General features: G+C 59.0%; 2 protein-coding genes across 2 annotated transcripts in view; both read right to left on the reverse strand.

Moving 5' to 3' along the window:
* Window positions 1-1,143: 1,143 nt before the first annotated feature.
* PNMA8B (PNMA family member 8B) lies at window positions 1,144-3,563 on the reverse strand. Its single transcript, XM_077893051.1, is given in 9 exon segments — window positions 1,144-1,787; window positions 1,790-2,001; window positions 2,003-2,253; window positions 2,320-2,460; window positions 2,463-2,578; window positions 2,581-2,814; window positions 2,817-2,924; window positions 2,927-2,971; window positions 2,974-3,563. Coding segments are annotated over 9 exon segments (1,812 nt in total). The 5' UTR covers window positions 3,035-3,563.
* A 2,397-nt stretch (window positions 3,564-5,960) lies between these two features.
* Window positions 5,961-19,308, reverse strand: part of PNMA8C (PNMA family member 8C) — a 34,093-nt gene continuing 20,745 nt past the window's right edge. Inside the window, exon 2 of the mRNA XM_077847805.1 lies at window positions 5,961-7,811. The gene's annotated coding sequence lies outside the window, so the exon portion shown is untranslated. The remainder of the gene's footprint in view (window positions 7,812-19,308) is intronic.

Genomic DNA, 19,308 nt, shown 5'->3' on the forward strand with positions numbered 1-19,308 from the left:
CACCCCCAGGCCCCTGTGCCTCCCTTGAGACATGGAGGGAGGGCCCTCCTGGCACATGGGCCTGTCACCTCCCGGGGACAGGAACTAGCTGAAACACACACACACACACACACACACACACACACAGCCCCAGGACAAGAGGACATGAAGCAGTATCCAGTGGAGAGAGCTACTGAGGGGACAGGCTGAGAGGGACAGGAAGGGCTGATGTCCTGTCCACCACCCACACACTGACACCCACACCCAGACGCAGCCACACTTGGGACAGCAGGAGTGACCCCCCAGCTCTGAGCCAAGAGTGGGGGGAGGCAGAACTCGGGCCTGGGCTGCAGCCCCCACCCCACCCCACCCCAACCCCGGGGCCACCTCCTTCCTCTCCACACCAGTTCCTGGGCAGCTCCTACACTGGCTGGACCAGCCCAGTCCCGGGTGCCCCTCAGGGTCCCCTCCCATGTTTAACTCACTCAGAGGGAAAACGGGGAACCTTTTGTCGCCTTAAGCCAAGGGCTCCCAGGCCAGTGCTGAGGGGCCAGTGAGGCCACAGGACAGGGGGGACAGCTGTGGGGGCGACGGGGGTGGTGAGGTGGTGGCAAGGAGACCACAGCCTGTTGGACATTTGCTGCCCTGCGCCACCAAGGAGGGAAGCCAGAATCTGGATCTGATGTGCCTGAAAACGGTGCCAAATACTTCAGAGTTTTGGAAATCGCTGGGCGGCCTGAGTGACAGATCCTGGCCTTGGCCTTAGGAGCTGGGTCACTTGTCTCAGCTGCTCCTGGGGAGGCAGGGCTGGTGCTCCCGCCCTCTCTTCCTCCTCCTCCCCCGCCCCCCCTCCCCTCTCCCAGAGGACCTGCCCTCCCCTAGGAGCTGCCCCTCTGCCCCTCAGATTCCTCTTCGGGAATCATCTCCTCCCCCAGGCAGGGAGGATGGGCCTTCGGGCCTCAGCGCCACGCTGACACCCACTGCCCAGCCGGGGCCCGGCTCCATCCCAGACCCCAGGCCCTTGAGACCGGGCCGGGGACAGTGGCCCACAGACGCTGGCCAGGAGCAGGTGTCTGGAACCCCGGGGGCCTCACCGCCTGAAAGGACCGTGTGGCAGGGCGGCCTCCCCCTGCTCCAGGGCCGCGGCCGCGCTCACCCCCGCGATCAGCCCCCGGGGAGGCCCCGAGACCCCGTCCTGTCACCGGGGCCGCGGCGGGCGGGAGGCGCCCGCATCTCTGTCCTACCCCCGGGTCGCTCCGCCACCTGCGAGGCGGGGACTGACAGGCGCGGGGAGGCCGGCGGGGAGGCGGGGAGGCCGCCCCGGCGCAGGGAGGGGGGGCAGCGCCCCGGTGCGTCCGCGCGGCTCCGGGCTCCCCTAGCGGCACCTGGGGGGCTGCCCCCGCCGCGCCCAGCCTTCCTGCCCCGGGCGGGCTCTGAGCCGTGGGCCCCGGCGCCCGCGCGCCCCTTCTTTTGCCGGGGCGCGGCCGCCTGGTCGTGGGCGCGCGAGTGCGGAGTGACGGCCCTTCCGCCGCGGCCTCCCCCCGCCTCCCGCTCCGCGTCCGCCCGAGCCCGACGGGAAGGGGCCGGCGCCCGCCTCGCCCACCTCCCTGCACGCCCGCGGCCCGCGCCCCGGCTCCCCGCGCTGCGCCGCCCGCACGGCCCCCCGCAGCCAGCAGCGCCAGGACCTCGCCCAGCCCGCCTCGGGCGCCGCCGCCCTCCCGCCTTGGCGGCCGCCTTCCCGGGCCTCCCGCGCGGCCAGCAGGCCACGAGCTCCAGGAGGTGCCCCTCGCCGTCCGCCCAGCCCTCGGGAGGCCACGCGGCGCCCTCTCGCCCCGGGAGCGGAGCGCGGCCGGGCGCGGCCAGGGAGCAGAGGACTCCCGCAGGCTCCCGTCGCGCGTGGCCTCCCGCAGCGCCACGGCGTCCACCCGGCGGCCTGCGTCCTCCACCTGCACGCGGGCTCCCCCGCCGTCCCGGGCCATGACGCGGAGGACCTCGGGGGGCGCATCCGTCCGCTCTGTCTCTGCTCCAGCCCAGGACCTCCATCACCGCCGCGATCTTCTGCAGCTCCTCCCGGGCCGATGGGTCCGACGGGTCCGTGGAGGCCACGATGGCCACGAACTCGGGGTGCTCCAGCCCCTCGTCGCCGGGCTCCCCGTGTGGCCGCGGCGGGCCGTCCGCAGCGTCGCCGTCGGCGGGCTCCTGTCCCCCGCGGCTCGCACGCCAAGCAGGGCCGCCAGGTCCGGGACGGCCTCCCGCCCCGGGGCTCCTGCTCGGCTCCGTGGGTCACCGTCCCCAGGGCCAGGAACTCGCGGGGCCCCTCTCCTGCGCGCTCGGCAGGGCCCACTCCTTCCTGCTCAGCTCCTGGGCGGCCTGGTGCAGCGCGGCGGACAGCGCGCTCGGAGCCTCGGCGGCGCTCTCGCTCGGGTCGCCCTGCTCCGGCCCCTGCAGCACGACCCCCAGGCTGCCCTGGGCAGAGGCGTCGAGGCGTCCGACTCCCGCCTGGCGTCCGTGGGCCGCCCTCCCCGCTCGGCCTGCCTGCCCCCCTGGGACCCCCTGCTGCCTCTGCCTCTGTTTCTGCGCCCCCGGCGGCCCCTCCTCGCAGGGGACCAGCCTTCCTGGCGGCGGGCTCTGCGCCCTGGGCCCGGGTCTCCGAGGAGGCCGAGGCTGCAGACGGGACACTGTCCCCGGGGCCCCCGGGCCCTGCGGCCTGCCGGGGCTCCTCATCCAGCAGGAGGCGTCTCATCTGCCTCAGGACTCCTGTGTCCTCGGCCGGGTCCTGACACACAACCCTCCGGACGCCGTCGGTGCCCGGGATCTCCCTGGGGACGCGCGCGGGTTGATGTCCTCCACAAACTCCACCAGGGCAGCCTTGGCCTTGTGGTCTGTCGCCGCCCGGGTGTTCCACAGCCTGAAGGTGCCCAGGGGCAGGAAGGCCGGCTGCAAGAGGCTTCGATGGCTGCCCTCTCCAGGCCGTCCGGGATGCCGGTGACAGCAGGGCCCAGTGCGCGTCCACATGCAGCCCCTGGCACCAGTCCTGCAACAGGCTGGTGGCCATGGTGAGGCTGCCCTCTGGCGCCGATCGCAGGGCAGGGGGGATCTGGGGCGGACGTGGGCTGCGGTGCCGGGTGCAAGTCCTGCCCTGGAACAGCCGGAGTCTTGGGTCAGGTTCAGGTGAATGTGGCAGGTGGGGCTACGGAGTCAGGGCCTCTGCTGCCTCTAGCCCGCTGACGCTGAAGCAGCAGCCTGTCCTGATGCCCCCTCTCCTGGGCTGTTGGAGAATCCGCAGGGGGCTTACATATCTGCTTGCTGGTTTGGCCTGGGTTGGCTGGTCTGGCTTTCAGCAAGGTTGAAGCCCCAGGGAGCAACAGCTCTCCTTTCCACCCCCACTGCCTCCAACTGCTGGGCAATCCTGGTGTGGATCACTAGTCTCCCGCTCTAGCCAAGTGTGAACATGCACCCCCCTCTTCATCCTGGCGGTTTCTCTCTGCCAACCCTAGTGTAGGAAGCAGGCTTAGGCTGGGTGCTGGCATCCTTCTTCCCCCCATTGGCTATTCGATTTCCATGGCAACCCTTTTGAGACTGTTGCCAGGGGCTGAACATTTGAAGGAGCTCACTGGGACCTTTCCAGTGATTCAAGGAGGCAGATCTCACCCAGAGAACTAGGTCTCAGTAACCTAGGACCAATCCCAGGAAAGCAGGCTTTAGTGGGGGGTTACTCTGTGATCTGAGATGAGTTTATGTTTAGGGCCAGGGGGTCTGGATTGAAGCTGAAGCTGAAGCTGGGTGTGGGGGGTGCAAGTGGCAGGTCCATGTCCAGGCAGGGCTATGTGGCCAGAGGTGGCTGGATGAAACCCAGGCTGAGCAGACCTCACCCTGTGGGCCTGGCCTGCTGGGTGCTGGTGCACCACCCCTGTCGAGGTCCCACAGACTTCTGAGCAGCCACTGCTACCAGGACCACGGTCGGGATTTCTCTGTAGTACAGAGTAGGTATGGGGCCCAGAGGTGGTGATTGCCCACAGGAGGGCCTTTGGGCTTTCAGAGAATTCTCTAGGACACCACAAATGATCATATCCTAGTGACCCCCAGGAGGTCACTCTAATGATATCTCCAGTGCTGCGTTGACACTCGAAGTGCTGCCTGACTACGTTTCAGGGCTGCAGCCTGTGATGTCTCCAGAACGGTCCCCTCCTGCCCCAGGCCTGTCCTCCCCTCCTTTCGCAATCTGGGCACATGGGTAGTGAGCCAGTCCCAGGCCACAGGATGAGTCTTGGGTAACAATGTTCTTCCTCTCCTTCCCTCTGGGCAAAATATCAGAGGGGAAATCAGTGATTTAACTATCTTTCCTTTTTTTTTTTTAAGATTTTATTTATTTGAAGAGAGAGAGAGAGAAAGAGAGAGAAAACATGAGCAGGTGGGGGGAGGTGGAGAGGGAGAAGCAGGCTCCCCACTGAGCAGGGAGCCAGATGTGAGGCTCGATCCCAGGACACTGAGATCATGACCTGAACTGAAGGCAGATGCTCAACTAACTGAGCCACCCAGGTGCCCCTTAACTATCTTTCTTTCTTAAGATTTTATTTATTTATTTGAAAGAGAGAGAGAGAGAGAGAGAGAGAGAGAGGAGAGAGAGAGAGAGAGAGAGAGAGAGAGAAAGAGAAACAAACAGGGGGAGTGGCAGGCAGAGTGAGAGGGAGAACTGAACAGGGAACCTGACTCAGGGCTTGATCCCAGGACCCTGGGATCATGACCTGAGCCAATGCAGATGCTTACCCGACTGAGACACCTGGGTGCCCCAGAATCATGATTTCTTTCTCCTCAGGCTACCTAGTGGCTGAGCTACCAGGCTGCCCAAACATGGGTCTGTCCTGCAAACACTACAACTGACAACTTGCCTGCCCATGGGTCTGGGGGAGGGGCAAGGGCAAGGCATGGGTGGGAGGGTTAGTGGTGCCCCCCCAGGAACCACCTGGTCATAGGCAGGGGAGGAGGGCTCTCCAAAGAAAATGGAGGTGAACCAGGTAGGAGATGGAGGTGGACACTGGGCCAGAAAAGCTGGAAATTCTGTCCCAAGGGGATGAAGGACAGTAGTGAGCTTCACTGTACTTGGACTGGGGAGAGCCCAAAAGGGAGGATGGGACCTCTCCTTGCCTGTGAGTGTTTTGGGGGAGAATCTCTGATTCCTGGTTGAGTGAAGAGTATTCACCCATTTAGGTGCTCGCTGAAGTCACCCCCACCCCAGGGAGTTCATTCATTCAATGTTTCTCTAATATGTATTCTCGGCCCCATCTGTGCAGGTTGCTGGGGACCTGTTGAGTGAGGTAGGCCGTGGATCCTGAAGCTCAGAACTATGGTCACACAGGGTTGTGAGCATTAGCAGGGAAAGGCCTGGATTTTCAGGGAATGTGGGTCAAAAGAGCTGGAGCTGATTCTGGATCAGGGAACGGCAGCTCCCTCCCCAGAACTGCTGGGGGTCTCCTGGGTGAGGGTCACTGCTCTCTCTCCTGCAGCAGATGAGCCAGAACGGGGGAGGTGACCCTCTGTGGGGTAGAAGAAGAGCTTTCCAGGTGGTTGATATGCAAAGGCTCCAGTGGCCGGCTGGAGAACGGGATATCTGAAATGCTCAGGGTAGTGGAGTGTGGCTGAGTGGGGGAAATGTCAGGGCCAGGCCCACGAGGATTTGTGGAGGTGACCAGAAGGCTTTGTAGGGTTACCAGAGCTGCAAGCTTCTCTACAGTTTGGGTTGCTGTGTGACACCGGGAAAGTTAAACAACATCTCTGAGCCTCACGTTCCTCCTTTTTAAGCTACTCGAAGCTGCTGCGTGGAGTTAGACGCGTGGAGGCTGTGTAGACCAGTGCTAGGGTGCAGGCGGGCTTTAGGCAGTGGTCACTGTCCTATAATCGCGCTGCAAGAGGGATTTGCTGGATCAGCGCGCCCTCTGGTGGGCACATGGCGGCAGTTCAGGGAAGAAAGCTGAAACCAGGGGGTTTAGAGGTCCTTCCTCCCTCCTTTCTTTCTTAAAGATTTTATTTATTTATTCATGAGAGACTCCGAGAGAGGCAGAGACACAGGCAGAGGGAGAAGCAGGCTCCGTGCAGGGAGCCCGACGCGGGACTCGATCCCAGGTCTCCAGGATCACGCCCTGGGCTGAAGGCGGCGCTAAACCGCTGGGCCTCTCTGCTTTCTTTCCGATCTTCCTTCCACACGCACCCTCACAGGACCTGCTCCTGCCTAGCTGGAGGCCCAGCGATGACGGAGGCCGCCCAGGCCCCGCCCTCCTGGGGTTCACAGTCCAGTGGGCTCTGGGGAGGGGGGGACCCAGGAATCCCCGCCCTCCCAGTCGCGCGCCCCAGGCTGGAAAGATGCCCGGGAGGACGCGAGGAAGGGGGGGGGGGGGCGGCGGTGAAGCGCTTGTGCTTTCTCCCCGAGGGTAGGGGAGCCACAGAGAGGTTTAGAGCAGGGGAGAGGCAGGGTCAGGTTTGTGACGTCCTGTGGAGGATGAATGGCAGATGGATGAATCTCTGAAGGCGGGAGTAGGGCTGGACCCAGAGGGGGGATTTGTGGGGGGGGGGCGGGAGGGAGGCCCCAGTCTGCTAATCCTTGCATTCAGAGATCATCCCCAGTCTGCTAATCAGTCCCATGGGGCTCCCCAGCACAGGCCTCCAGATCTGGCCCAGGTCTCCAGTCCCCAAGCAGAGCTCCTGCTGGTGGTGGGGCCTCTACAGCCCAAGGGTCCCTGTGCCCTGCTCCCCCAGGGCCAGTCAGGCAGGCCACTTGGGGCAGGCTCTGTCTCCACTTGGGCAGAAAGACCTTACAGCTCCTACAGGGGGTGAGAGGTAGGGGACACTGGGTCTCTGGATGCATGTCTAGGGGTCTCCCCATAGGGCCAGTGCTTTTGTTCACATGCCTGTAGATGTGGGTGTGGGTGCTTCTTCACGGGGCTGAGGGGGATGGAGCCAGTGCTGTGTGTGACGATGACTGCATCCCTCTGCGGGTATGAGTGGGACGGGTCTCTCGGTGTTGGTGAATGGGTTTCTGTGTGTCTCCTGGTGTGTGTGTGTGTGCATGTGTGCGGAGGGGGGAATAGAGTGGTTCAGTCCAAGTGTGTGTCAGTTAGCCTCTATGGGTACCAGCGTGTGTGTGAGCGAGTGTGTGTGATGTCTGTTAGAGGTGAGTGTGTGTGTGAGGTGTTTTTGTGAGTGTATCGGTCTGTGTGTGTGAGTTAGTGGTGTTGGTGTGATTATGACGTGAGCTGGCAGGAGCCCAATGGCGCACCTTGAACTGAGCAAACCTCCAGCACCAGTCCCTTCAGTTCCCAGGCGGTGAGTTAGATCTAATCCTTGAACCTGAGACCTCAGTGCCCAGCCTGGGCCTCCGTCCCTCAACTCTCTCCCTGCTCTTGGGGAAGTTCCAGGTCCTACAATGGCAGGAAGCAAAGAGTGGGGGCTCCCAGCACAGTAGACAAAGCTCTCCTGGTCCCCAAGAGCAAGGAGGGGGTGTCAGCTTCCTTGAGCTGTGGCACCTGTGTTCCCCACCTCTTCCATCTTCCTGAAGCCTCTAAGAGAACACAATCCTCATTTTTAGGCACCTAAATGGCACTTAGAGGTAAGTAGCCAGGAGCAGTGCAGGGTTAGGGAGTGAGGGGTGGGAGTGTAGGCAGCCCCACTCCAAATAACCCCCTCTATCTACTTCAACTGTCCCCATATCTGTCAACCCCTTCGCCCATAGTCACCCCCACCAGGGGACCAGGAATGTCTCCGGAGGTCCCCCTCGTGGGACAGCCAGGCAGACCGTCTCCCCTTCACATCTGCATTCTGTTGTTCTCTTTGAGCATGTCCTGGGGATTAAAAAAAAGAGATGTGTAAATTTATTTGTAGTCTGAGAACAATGAGCCACAATTTGCACTCACTAAACAGACAAATCTTTGAAGACAGGGTAATGTCCAGTTTTGGGGAGAGGGGTTGGAGGGCACAGGAATCCTCAAATGCTAACGGTGGGAGTGTGGACGGGCACGGTCATTGCACAAGGTGACTTGCAGGGCGTGGAAGAGTTTGCAATACACAGACCCTACCTCCTGGTAGCCGGGCTTCTGGGATGCATGCCAGGGACAGTCTCATTTGGCACAAAAGGATGGTGTGAGGTGTGGATCGTGGCCTCTTTTGCGGCATGTGGGGAGAGGAAGAGATGGAGACAGATGTGTGCCAGTTACTTCTTTTTCTTTTTAAGGTTTATTTATTTATTTGAGAGAGAAAGAGAGAGAGAGAGAGAGTGAGCACCCATGAGCAGGGGAGGAACAGAGAGAGAGGGAAACAAGCAGACTGCGTTGAGTTGGGAGCTTGGTGGGGGTTGGGGGACTGTATCCCAGGACCCTGAGATCATGACCTGAGCCAAAATCAAGAGTCAGATGCTTAACCGACTGGGCCACCCAGGTGCCCATGTGCCAGTTACTTCTGCTATGCACCGAACGACCCCCAATTTAGTGGCATAAAACATCTGTTTATGCCTATGGATTCCGTGGTCAACAATTATAAAAGGGCACAGTGGGAACAGCTTCTCTCAGCTCTACGATCGATGTCTGGGGCTTTAGCTGAGGTGACTCCAATGTCAAAGGTCTGGAAACACCTGGGAGCTTCATCGTTCATGTGTCCAGTGGCTGGTTTGGGGTGACTTGAAGACTCCTAGCAGGTGCTATTAACTTTCGTGCCCATATATGGTCTGTCCATGTGACTTGGGCTTTCTCACAGCACACAGCTGAGTTTGAAGCAAAAGCCTTTTATTTTTTAATTTTTTTTATTTTTTATTTTTTGCAAAAGCCTTTTATTGCTGGCTTTGGAAACCCAGGACATCACTCCTGCCACACTTAATCGGAGGGGGCAGTCCCAAGCTTGCCCAAGTTCAGATTCAAGGAAAGAGGATGTGGACCCCACCTAGAGAGGTGACACAGAACTTGCAGCCATGCTTTATTTTATTTGAAATATTTTTTTATTTATTTGAGGTTGAGAGGGAGAACATGCGGGGAGAGGGAGAAGCAGACTTCTTGCTGGGCAGGGTGCTGGATGCAGGGTGATCCCAGGACCCTGAGATCACGACCTGAGCCGAAGGCAGTTGCTTAACCAACTGAACCACCCAGGCACCCCTGCAGCCTTGTTTTAAAACTGTAATGTGCAGTTTGCAAGAACGCATGAGAATGAAAGGACATGGGAAAAATAGAAAGTGGAAAGAGTTGCCCAGGGACAGGAAAGAATAGGGGCCGAGGATCCAAGGGCATTTTAGGGACCCGGAGGCAGGAGGAGTCCACAGCTCCTTGGGTATAAACATCCTGAGAGGCAAGCAGGCTACCATGATCCAGACACCAGCGAGTTAAATGTGTGTTGGTTTTTTTTTTTTTTCTTTCCTTTTTTGGTGGAGGATGCTCTGATATGGTTTCCCTGGCAACGAGGCTAGAGAGAGGGGAGCAGAAAGATAGTGGGGTGGGACAAACCCAGAAATGCACTTCACTTCTGTGATTCCATTATAACTCGCTGCAGAAAAACAGCCCCCCCCAAATCTTTTCTTTATTTGGAGAGCCCCCAGGAACATTGTGTGGTATCTAACATAGCAGTTCTCAAACCATTTGGTCTCAGGACCTCTTAAATGATTGAAAATGATCAAGGGCCTCCCGAGGAGCATTTGTTGATGTGGGTTCTGTCTGTTGATATATCCCGTATTAGGAATTTCCACTGAGAAATTAAAAGAATGTTTATTTACGAACTCTTTTTTAGAATAGCAATAGTATCTTTGTTACGTGTCCCTATAAAGAACATATTTTATTAAAATAGCAATATTTTTCCCAAACAAAATAATTGCTACGTTCTTGCAAATCTCCTTCATATGGGACTCAACAGGAGAGGCTGGATCCTCGCACCTGCTTCTGCGCTCAATATCGCACCCCATGTAGCCTCTGGACAATTCCACTGAGCACTTGTGAGAGAATGAGAGTGGAAAAGGCAAATAATGTGTTAGCACTTTTATGAAAACAAGTTTGATCTCATGAACCCCCTGAAATGCCTCTGGGAACCCCTAGGTGTTCCTGGACCACACTTTGAGAACCCCTGCCCTAATGGTGGTATTACTACTTAAGCAGGCTCAGGTTTTTGTTTTGTTTTTCCCAAACATGGGGAGGTGGGAGAAGAATTATGCAAAACGTTTAATATGCTGTTCTCCTCCAGCTGTTTCTACGGAAACTGTGGAGGCAGTAGCCAGGGCTAGGCAGGACATTTGGGTTTCTCAGTGACCTGCCTGGCTGCTGCCCATTTGATCTTCTGTCCACTTGGCTCAGAGTTCAAGCTTACTTTGATTCTGTGTCCTGGAGCTTCAGCAATGCTGTAGGGACCTGCAGCATCTTGGATGCCACAGTCTTCTGGAAGTTTCTGAGCGTCTCTAATTCTTTACTTATTTTTTGGGACCATGCCCCCACCCACTTGGCCCCATTTCCACCCCATCAGAAGAGAAATGAATGGGGACCACCCCCGAGGGACAGAGCAACCAGAAAGTAGAATGAAGAGGACAGATTGTCATACCTGTGGTTCATAACTAAATGTGGATTTAGAGGAGGGGAAGCCAGATGGAATTATTTAGGAAGGATGGGGTGGGGGAGCCTAAAATGAAAGCAGGCTTAGTCATTGGTGATAAAAACAATGTTTAGGGGTGCCTGGGTGGCTCAGTTGGTTAAGTGTCTGCCTTCATGATCTCAGGATCCTGGGATTGAATCCTGCATCTGGTTCTCTGTCCCTCTCCCTCTGCTCTCTCCCTTTGCTCTCTCTCTCTCTCTCTCATACTCTCTCAAATAGATAAACAAAATCTTAAAAAAAAACCCACCATGTTTAAAAAGATGCGTTGTGTTTGTATGTAAAGCAAGGTTAGGTTCTGAGCTCAGATCATTGTAAATCGATCCATCACAGACGTGAATGCCTGGTGAGAGACCTGAAGGCCATGGAAGATGTGTAAGGATTCACAGTTCAGGGCTGTTCATGGGCATCCCTCTCACCTAGCATCCCCCGGTGGCCCGCTGAACGCTGGTGGTGCCCTGATCGTGTTTGCCAACTGCCCCTCCCAAGGCGGCTAGGTAACATTTACAGCTTCTTTGTTGGAAGTAGAAAGAGGCTCCTGCTCTGAACCAACTATTGTAAAAACTACGCCTTCAGTTCCTCAAATGGTTAAGCAGAGAATTACCCCATGACCCAGAGATACTGCTTGGTATCTCTCAAGAGAAATGAAAACACAGCTTCACACAGAAATTTGTGCATGAATGTTCACAGCAGCATTATTATAATAGCCCAAATATGGAAGGAACCCAAATGTCTATCCACTTATGAATGGATACACAAAATGAGGCATATTCACACTATGGAATAGTATTCAGCCATAAAAAGGAACAAAGCATGGGCACACGCCACAATGTAGATGAACCTTGAAAACATCATGCTAAGTGAAAGAAGTCAGTCACAAGAGACCATCTATTGTATGATCTCATTTATAGGAAATGTTCAGGCAAGTCCATGGGAACAGGAAGTAGTTTAGTGATTGCCAGGGGCTGGTGGGGACCAGGTGGCAATGGCTAAAGGGGTACAAGGTTTCTTTTTTGGGGTGATAAAATATTCTGAAGCTGGTTGTGATGGCCACACAATTCTGAATAGATTAGAGCCATTGGATTGTATACTTGAGTAGGTGAATTATAAGGTATATGCACCTTCGTTTTCACAAGTACTCGCCCATGGCCATCCACACCAGACATAGAAAAAAATGCCAGCTTTCTGTTTCTCTTTTTTGTGACTGAGTTTTCCAATCTTGCAGAGTTATAAATAACACAAGTATAAATATCCTTGTACTGAACATGTCCATACACACACACAACACAAATTCCTCAGAATAAATTCTTAGTGGCCATGTGTGGCCGCTGAGCCCTTAAAGGGCTGCTCCGAAGGGACTCGTGAAAAATAGAATGTTTAATATCTCATTAATAGTTTCATATTGATGACATATGCAAATGACCATATTTTGTATATTTGGAGGTACATGAAATCTATTTTTAAAAATACTTTTATTTATTTATTTATTTGAGAGAGAGAGAGAGCATGAGAGAGCAAGAGCAGAGGTGAGGGGCAGAGGGAGAGAGGGAAGCAGACTCCCTGCTGAGCAGCTTAGCAGCAAGGAGTAAGACTTGGGCTCTATCCCAGGACCCTGGGATCATGACCTTAGCAGACAGCAGATGTTTAATTGACTGAGCCACCCAGGCCCCCAAAGAAATCTATTCTTAAAATTCATTTCACCTTTTTTTTTTTTTAATTTACTGAAGGTGGCCAGTAGCAAATTCTACACTACCATATTGCTTGCCTTTGGGGCTCCAATTAGATTTCTGTTGGACAACTTTGCTCTAGAGAAGGGTAACCTCCATCTGGGGATCATGAAGGTGAGAGAAGAGAAAAACAGAGAAAAGAAGGGCTACAGAGGGGTTGGTAGGGGAGTGAGTAAGCAATTTGGTTTGCCTAAGGCCCAGTTGCCATGGTAACACTGCTGTAAACTCTCTTCCTACATAAAAAAGAAGCAAAAAACCAAGGTATTCTGAGTCCTTATTTATTTAACAAATACTTATATAATGGTTAAGTTCTCAATAAATCCTTTTCATAGCCATCTTATATGGAGCACCAACTCTGGGCTAATGTCTCTTCCAAGTGCTTTCCTGGATCAGCCGCTTTAACCCCCATCAGGATCCTACAATATAGGGTTAATGGCTATTGTTATTTCACCAAGCAAACTCAGCCTGGAACAGCTCAGGAATCTTCTCAGAGTGGAGGAGTCTGGTCCAGGCGCCAGGAAGGGTAGAAACAACATAGAAACCCCACAGCTGGACCACAGAGCTGGATATACATAGAGTGAGGGGTCCAAGGATGTGAAGCAAATGTGTATTTAGTAGCTACGATATTCACATGTCCCAGCCAGGGGGAAATGATTTCTTGGGGAACTGGAATTTCATGTCTGATCTCACTGATGATCATACACATACACAAATCACATACAAAACCAAGACTGAGGGATCCCTGGGTGGCGCAGCGGTTTAGCGCCTACCTTTGGCCCAGGGCTCGATCCTGGAGACCTGGGATCGAATCCCACGTCAGGCTCCCGGTGCATGGAGCCTGCTTCTCCCTCTGCCTATGTCTCTGCCTCTCTCTCTCTCTCTCTCTCTGGTGTGACTATCACAAATTAAAAAAAAAAAAAAAAAAAAAAAAGCTCAAAACCAAGACTGATTGAAGTGCTATTCCTTTTGCAGGAATATGGGCAGGAATGAAACCTGGTCTCCGGGAGCTAAGCCTACGCACCCGGAATGATACATAGACCTAACAGGTGAGGCCTGAGTGACCCCCGGGACTCGGAACAAGGCTTGGACCCAAAAGCGAGTCTGGTACTCACACACTGTGTGAGGCCAGCCCCCCTTGACTTAGGCCTCCTATCCTGACCTCCACCTGTACACCAGGGAGGCGGATTATGACCGATGGAAGCCTGTACTCTCTTGAAGGGGCCCTCGATCGGCTGAACGATGCGGGTCCCCCTGATTGACGTCTCGCCGTCCCCTGTGAATTTTGACTTGTGTGGGCTCATCAATGAAGGCGACCACGCTGCCCATCTCCACGTCCTCCTTTCCTGCGGCCCTTTAAGAGCGGCTCCTTGGACCCGGCTCCAGCCCGCAGCGTTACCACGGAGACCCGGCCCAGCTGGGGAGGGGCGAGCCCAGGGCGCAGGCGTAGGACCCAGCAACCCCTCTCAGCGCAATCCTCAGAGCTGTGGGTGAGCGCCCAGACCTGGCGCGTGCCCGGCTGCCCTCCCCCATGCCGCTCCAGGTGAACACAGTGGAGTCCTCCCTTACCCGTGAAAGGGGGCCGCGTCACTGAGGCCATTCTCAGGGACAAAGGTCGGAGCGGCGGGCTGCAGCATCCCTGAGAGTGACACGTAAGCCCCCTGCGGATTCTCCAACAGCCCAGGAGAGGAGCGAGGGCATCAGGACAGGCTGCTGCGTCAGCGTCAGCGGGCTAGAGGCAGCAGAGGCCCTGACTCCGTAGCCCCACCTGCCACATTCACCTGAACCTGAACCCAAGACTGCGGCTGTTCCAGGGCAGGACTTGCACCCGGCACCGCAGCCCACGTCCGCCCCAGATCCCCCCTGCCCTGCAATCGGCGCCAGAGGGCAGCCTCACCATGGCCACCAGCCTGTTGCGGGACTGGTGCCAGGGGCTGCATGTGGACGCGCACTGGGCCCTGCTGTCACCGGCATCCCGGACGGCCTGGAGAGGGCAGCCATCGAAGCCTCTTGCAGCCGGCCTTCCTGCCCCTGGGCACCTTCAGGCTGTGGAACACCCGGGCGGCGACAGACCACAAGGCCAAGGCTGCCCTGGTGGAGTTTGTGGAGGACATCAACCCGCGCGCGTCCCCAGGGATTTCCCGGGCACCGACGGCGTCCGGAGGGTTATGTGTCAGGACCCGGCCGAGGACACAGGAGTCCTGAGGCAGATGAGACGCCTCCTGCTGGATGAGGAGCCCCGGCAGGCCGCAGGGCCCGGGGGCCTCAGGGACAGTGTCCCGTCTGCAGCCTCGGCCTCCTCGGAGACCCGGGCCCAAGGCGCAGAGCCCGCCGCCAGGAAGGCTGGTCCCCTGCGAGGAGGGGCCGCCGGGGGCGCAGAAACAGAGGCAGAGGCAGCAGGGGGTCCCAGGGGGGCAGGCAGGCCGAGCGGGGAGGGCGGCCCACGGACGCCAGGCGGGAGTCGGACGCCTCGACGCCTCTGCCCAGGGCAGCCTGGGGGTCGTGCTGCAGGGGCCGGAGCAGGGCGACCCGAGCGAGAGCGCCGCCGAGGCTCCGAGCGCGCTGTCCGCCGCGCTGCACGAGGCCGCCCAGGAGCTGAGCAGGAAGGAGTGGGCCCTGCCGAGCGCGCAGGAGAGGGGCCCCGCGAGTTCCTGGCCCTGGGGACGGTGACCCACGGAGCCGAGCAGGAGCCCCGGGGCGGGAGGCCGTCCCGGACCTGGCGGCCCTGCTTGGCGTGCGAGCCGCGGGGGACAGGAGCCCGCCGACGGCGACGCTGCGGACGGCCCGCCGCGGCCACACGGGGAGCCCGGCGACGAGGGGCTGGAGCACCCCGAGTTCGTGGCCATCGTGGCCTCCACGGACCCGTCGGACCCATCGGCCCGGGAGGAGCTGCAGAAGATCGCGGCGGTGATGGAGGTCCTGGGCTGGAGCAGAGACAGAGCGGACGGATGCGCCCCCCGAGGTCCTCCGCGTCATGGCCCGGGACGCCGGGGGAGCCCGCGTGCAGGTGGAGGACGCAGGCCGCCGGGTGGACGCCGTGGCGCTGCGGGAGGCCACGCGCGACGGGAGCCTGCGGGAGTCCTCTGCTCCCTGGCCGCGCCCGGCCGCGCTCCGCTCCCGGGGCGAGAGGGCGCCGCGTGGCCTCCCGAGGGCTGGGCGGACGGCGAGGGGCACCTCCTGGAGCTCGTGGCCTGCTGGCCGCGCGGGAGGCCCGGGAAGGCGGCCGCCAAGGCGGGAGGGCGGCGGCGCCCGAGGCGGGCTGGGCGAGGTCCTGGCGCTGCTGGCTGCGGGGGGCCGTGCGGGCGGCGCAGCGCGGGGAGCCGGGGCGCGGGCCGCGGGCGTGCAGGGAGGTGGGCGAGGCGGGCGCCGGCCCCTTCCCGTCGGGCTCGGGCGGACGCGGAGCGGGAGGCGGGGGGAGGCCGCGGCGGAAGGGCCGTCACTCCGCACTCGCGCGCCCACGACCAGGCGGCCGCGCCCCGGCAAAAGAAGGGGCGCGCGGGCGCCGGGGCCCACGGCTCAGAGCCCGCCCGGGGCAGGAAGGCTGGGCGCGGCGGGGGCAGCCCCCCAGGTGCCGCTAGGGGAGCCCGGAGCCGCGCGGACGCACCGGGGCGCTGCCCCCCCTCCCTGCGCCGGGGCGGCCTCCCCGCCTCCCCGCCGGCCTCCCCGCGCCTGTCAGTCCCCGCCTCGCAGGTGGCGGAGCGACCCGGGGGAAGGACAGAGGTGCGGGTGCCTCCCGCCCGCCGCGGCCCCCGGTGACGGGACGGGGTCTCGGGGCCTCCCCGGGGGCTGATCGCGGGGGTGAGCGCGGCCGCGGCCCTGGAGCAGGGGGAGGCCGCCCTGCCACACGGTCCTTTCAGGCGGTGAGGCCCCCGGGGTTCCAGACACCTGCTCCTGGCCAGCGTCTGTGGGCCACTGTCCCCGGCCCGGTCTCAAGGGCCTGGGGTCTGGGATGGAGCCGGGGCCCCGGCTGGGCAGTGGGTGTCAGCGTGGCGCTGAGGCCCGAAGGCCCATCCTCCCTGCCTGGGGGAGGAGATGATTCCCGAAGAGGAATCTGAGGGGCAGAGGGGCAGCTCCTAGGGGAGGGCAGGTCCTCTGGGAGAGGGGAGGGGGGCTGGGGAAGGGGGGTAGGGGAGGAGGAGGAAGAGAGGGCGGGAGCACCAGCCCTGCCTCCCCAGGAGCAGCTGAGACAAGTGACCCAGCTCCTAAGGCCAAGGCCAGGATCTGTCACTCAGGCCGCCCAGCGATTTCCAAAACTGAAATATTTGGCACCGTTTTCAGGCACATCAGATCCAGATTCTGGCTTCCCTCCTTGGTGGCGCAGGGCAGCAAATGTCCAACAGGCTGTGGTCTCCTTGCCACCACCTCACCACCCCCGTCGCCCCCACAGCTGTCCCCCCTGTCCTGTGGCCTCACTGGCACCTCAGCACTGGCCTGGGAGCCCTTGGCTTAAGGCGACAAAAGGTTCCCCGTTTTCCCTCTGAGTGAGTTAAACATGGGAGGGGACCCTGAGGGGGCACCTGGGACTGGGCTGGTCCAGCCAGTGTAGGAGCTGCCCAGGAACTGGTGTGGAGAGGAAGGAGGTGGCCCCGGAGTTGGGGTGGGGTGGGGTGGGGTGGGGGCTGCAGCCCAGGCCCGAGTTCCGCCTCCCCCCGCTCTTGGCTCAGAGCTGGGGGGTCACTCCTGCTGTCCCAAGTGTGGCTGCATCTGGGTGTGGGTGTCAGTGTGTGGGTGGCGGACAGGACATCAGCCCTTCCTGTCCCTCTCAGCCTGTCCCCTCAGTAGCTCTCTCCACTGGATGCTGCTCCATGTCCTCTTGTCTTGTGGCTGTGTGTGTGTGTGTGTGTGTGTTTGTGTTTCAGCTAGTTCCTGTCCCCGGGAGGTGACAGGCCCATGTGCCAGGAGGGCCCTCCCTCCATGTCTCAAGGGAGACACAGGGGCCTGGGGGTGCCCTCACAGCCCAACTGGACTGCCTGAGCCCCACCTGGGGACACCTAGGTGCAGAAGCAGACTCAGGAAGTGCTTCAGCCATTCTAGAAAGTGCCTGCCTCAGGACCACAGGGACCTCCATGGGACAGTTACTGAGATCACCATGGAGTAAGCCTGGGTAGGCCTGGGCCTGGGGGAGGAAACCCCCTCGTCCCTGGGGGTGCTGGCCCTGGGCTGAGTGGCCTCTGTGGATGCCTGGGGTAGGGAGAGCCCCTGCCATTCATTGTAGGCTCCTCTCCTTGTGCACCTGTCACTGGGACCCTCAGGAGAGTGAGTTGAACGTTCTGAGCTGGTGTCTCTGTGCTCTGGATGATGGGACAGGGGAGTGTCTGAGGTTGGGCAACAGATGCTCCACCTGTCCTAATGGAAGTTCAGCCAGCACACCTGGGACACCCTGTCACTGTTGTACCCAGGGTCCTCTGCTTCCTCACTGGCTGTACCTGGCTCAGCCCCTGACCTAACTGCAGCCATAAAATTCCTCCATGCTTTAGTCTACCTGCCCCCACTCCTGGCCTCCCTCTCCAACTCAAACGCAGCTGGCTGTCGCTATATTTTATCTTATCAGGTCCCAGCACTCCATAATCTTTAGGATGTCGTTCCTTGGCCCATCCAACTGCACTTTCTGGGGCTCAGCCATCACCCCTAAATCTGGTTCCCACCCTACTCCACATTTAATCTGATCCTTGTCTCTGCTCTATTCCCTAGTCCCCACAATAGTCTCTGCCCAACTATTCCCATCGTGGTCCCGTGAGCTCTGTGGTGTAGCCCTCTATACCCAGCTCCCAACTCCCACACTTCACCATGAGGACTGCCCTCGCACCAAATATCTGCCCTAAACCCATCCTACCTCCACTCCTGGGATCCGGCCTCTTCCCCTTACCCCTCTCCCATTCAAGGCTACGAGGTTGCCGGAAGGGCCCTCTTAGAACTCAGTCTAATGTTTGATTCTTTCACAACCTCTCCAAACCCTTCAAAGGCTTCCTTTGTCCCCACAGGTTAAACTGAAGCTCATAGTGGTCTAGACCTGCTCTGTCCAATAAGGTAATACCTGGTCCCAGGGGACAATAAATTTAAATAAAATTAAATAAGATGGAATATCCATTTCCTCAACCATATCAGTCACGTTATAGGTGCTCAAGAGCTGTGTGGCTGCTGGCTACCATTCCAGTGCAAGAATAGGACTTTTCCATCATTGCAGAAAATTCTCTGGGACAGCACTGCTCAGCCTTTTTATCTGCCTTACTGCTACCACTCTCTCCTGCCTTCAGATGCCCAGATCTTGTTGTTCAGGGCACATGTGGAGTCTATTCCTACCTCAGGGCCTTTGCACTTTCCCCTGGCCTGGAGTGCCTTTGCCCAGGATATTTGCATAGCTCCACCCTTCACTTCATGCCAGTTTTTGTTCAACTGTCAAACATTCCCAGGCAGGCCTTCCCTGACCACCCTACAAAAAATATAGCCCTTCCCACACATCTCACTTTATCAAGCTCGAATTGGTTGCCACCTGCGACACTAATTTGTTCCCAGATGACCCGCTGACTGTATTTGTCAGGGGGTGTAGTAGAGGGATCGGTGACACAGGTACCTCAGGCCCAAGTGCAGAAAGGGAATGTCAGGTGGCCCCAAGGTTAGGAGGTCCCCGCCCGAGCCCCCACCCAGACCGCAGCCCCGAGGACAGCGAGCCTGGAGGCGGCGGCGGGAGGTGGCACTCAGGAAGAGGCGGCAGGGACCCTGCGGGTCACGGGGACACGGAGCCCCGCCCGGTGCTCGGCGCTAGTGCGGCGGCGGGAAGGACCCTCGCGGGGCGCGGGGGACGGGGGCGCCGGGGAGACGCTTCTGGAGCAGTGCGCGCTGGGCAGCATCCCGGAGGCTGCCGGCTAGCTGCGGCGGGGCAGGGTGCCAGCACCCCCCGTGGGGGTGGGGGTGGGGGGTGGGGGTGAGGAGGGAGAAGGGCTGGGGGACGCCCTCTCGCAGCAGGTGCGGCTGAGCGAGGACCCGAAGAGGTGAGGCCTAGGGC

This window comes from Canis aureus, chromosome 1 (genome assembly GCF_053574225.1).
Source record: "Canis aureus isolate CA01 chromosome 1, VMU_Caureus_v.1.0, whole genome shotgun sequence".
Classification (NCBI taxonomy): Eukaryota; Metazoa; Chordata; class Mammalia; order Carnivora; family Canidae; genus Canis; species Canis aureus.